The 2555-nt window shown below is 42.8% G+C and overlaps 1 protein-coding gene across 1 annotated transcript; it reads left to right on the top strand.

The window, feature by feature from the left end:
- Positions 1-1127: 1127 nt before the first annotated feature.
- On the top strand, positions 1128-1401 carry BJ212DRAFT_1288796 (uncharacterized protein; the record flags this gene model as incomplete). The annotated part of the gene is made up of 2 exons (XM_041332045.1): positions 1128-1223; positions 1276-1401. Coding segments are annotated over 2 exons (222 nt in total), but the record flags the coding sequence as incomplete, so codon positions are not given.
- Between the last annotated feature and the right edge of the window lie 1154 nt (positions 1402-2555).

The raw sequence follows: 2555 nt of genomic DNA, 5'->3' as shown, positions 1-2555 counted from the left end.
GATGAGACGGAATCTTACGACACAATACTGCATAATTAACCTGAGCAGTATGCTTCAATTTAGAGTGCTGCGTCATTTGATCGCTTCCACTTCCTGTTCTCCGACCCCCAACGTTAGCGGAGGAGGGCTCTTGTCTAACACGATCGGTTTCCCATCTCCCAAATTTCTGCCGCCTGCACCCGTGTTTTTTTTCGGTATTGTAACGGTGCCGGCGCCAGCCCCGACTCGCTCATTCCTGGGCATGTTTTGTGTCCATAGAGTTTTTTTTCATTTTGCATTGGCAAATGACTGCCAATCCTATATGATTCTACTGTCAATACATGATGTTCCTCGACTCGTACTACAGACAACCATTTGACCAGTCTTGCTCAGGTGGTAAGATAAAAAATGTGTTGCAGGTTCAAAACCTGCTCAACAATCTTTTTCCTTTTGCCACACCTTGAATATTTGTTCATGGATTCTTCAAGTTCTATCTTACAGCTGTTTTGCAAAAGGTTGACAGTAGCGATATTTTGAGAAAGAACAAAACAATAAATAATAGCCATGTACATACATCATAAATTGACCATCATGTATTGGAAAATCAGTCGTGATGTCAAACTAGCCATGATTAATCTTCATGAGCATCAACACCTTGCACTCGAAGACATCCTTGCTTGCATCGGATTTTTGGAAAGCACATTCTGGTCGATTTTTGAGCTCTGGCATGAAATGGGAGATGTTGTCAGGCATACATTTGGCATTCATGGTTGTCCTCATACCCTTCATTGTGACGATGTACTCTATCTTGTATGTCTCATTCATCATCACCCTGAATGGTTCCTAGATGAGCTCTTTCAACTTCTTGATACCAACTGATTCATCTCTGTACACTATAATACCATTCACTGTGAACTAACACACATCGGCATTTCTCTCAAGAAACTGAAGTGTATTGCAAAGGAGAGGAATGAGGAGAAGAGGATGGGCTTTCTCATTTGCATGAGCCAATATTCACCAGAGCAGCTTGGTTTCCTTGATGAAACATCCAAAGACAAGCATACAGCAGGCAGCTGCATGGATGAGCAGCCACAGGCCAGCATGCATGTAGCCATCAGGTCTTTGTTTGTGGGTAGTGTGTCTCTGGACTAGGACTTCTGACTGTAGATGGCATGGCTGCTTCAAGTGTCATTGAAGGCTCATTCACCACAGTAAAATATCTTGAGTTCCTTCAATCTACAGTGGTATGTCACTGATTCTAACTCTGGCAAGCACTGCAAAGCTGACATGACTTAGTTGCTAATGTGTTCACCTTATCCTGGACTTTTGTCTGTCCTTGTAATGGACAATATGAAAATCCATCATGGAGAGGGTGTTGTGGAGTTGATTGAAGCTTATGGTGAGTTGCTGTGTCTGATCTAGATGAGTTTGTGAACCATTGGGGATAGGTTTGCCTTGAGTATCTCCTGCCCTACTCCCCAGATCTGAACCAAATCGAAGAAGCTTCTTCAAAGATTAAGACCTTCATCTGTTGCTATCAGGACTACTTCCTTGCATCCAATAGTATCATATTTGACATGTATGAAGCCATGAGTATTGTTATGATGTCTGATGCAGCAGGGTACTTCATTCACACAGGATACTTTTAGTGACAGCAGTAGAATTACATCAAGTCCAATTGGAACTTTCAATACATGTATGACAGCAATACGAATCTATGTACTCAATTTATGGTCTGGTTCTCAATAAGCTAGGCTTCACATCTCTCCATTAGCCCACTGTGCAACTGCAACCTTCATTGCTGCAATCTTACCATTCTTGAATCCCATTTCTTTCAGCTCCAAAACAACAATGTATCTGATGGTCTGTGTTCCCATATATCCATTCTCCATGAGCTTGGCATGAATGTCTGGAGATAGGTTGTACACAGCACAAAAGTTCACAAGAGACAAGTCAGGGCCAGGCTGAGCAGAGATAGGAAGAACAGGGATATCAGCACTGTTGATGAGAGCATTGGTTTGACCAGGAGTGGTTGGCAAGGGTACTGATGCAGGCTGTAAGAATGAAAAAATGTCATTAGGAAGGTTGAAATTGATTGTTGGAACAGTTGATGCAGATGGGCCTGGTGTAGATTGAGCAGTGTTCTGTTCCACAAGATGTTGCTGAATCAAGGGTGCAGAGTTTGATAAGAGGTTAGAGGACAATGTATTGAATTCCTTATGGTTCAGTGGCTTGTTGAGTGTTGTGATAGGTGGTTTTTTGCAGCCTAAACAACAGACTATTCAGCAAGTGCACTCTCCATGTCATTACCTCATGTCACCAAAGTAGTGGCCCACACACTCAAGTGCCAATGACTTAGTGTGAAATGAGTGTTGTTATCTGGTAGGATACAGTGGCTCAAAAAACTGTCTGCATGTTTTGACATTTTTCACTATTGTTAAGAACCATGCTCAAGGGAGAGAGAGACTGACTCAGAGGGGCTTGGCCTCAGCTTGTACGCTGTGCCCCTTACCTGAGTATGTGCCCTTCATTTCAGAGGAAGTCCAATGATGGTCCGATGAAGTCCAGAGGACTTC

The sequence above is a fragment of the Suillus subaureus genome, assembly GCF_016647635.1.
Source record: "Suillus subaureus strain MN1 chromosome Unknown BJ212scaffold_170, whole genome shotgun sequence".
Taxonomy (NCBI): domain Eukaryota; kingdom Fungi; phylum Basidiomycota; class Agaricomycetes; order Boletales; family Suillaceae; genus Suillus; species Suillus subaureus.
The sequence above is the reverse complement of the archived record's forward strand: the minus strand, read 5'-3'. Positions and strand labels throughout refer to the sequence as shown.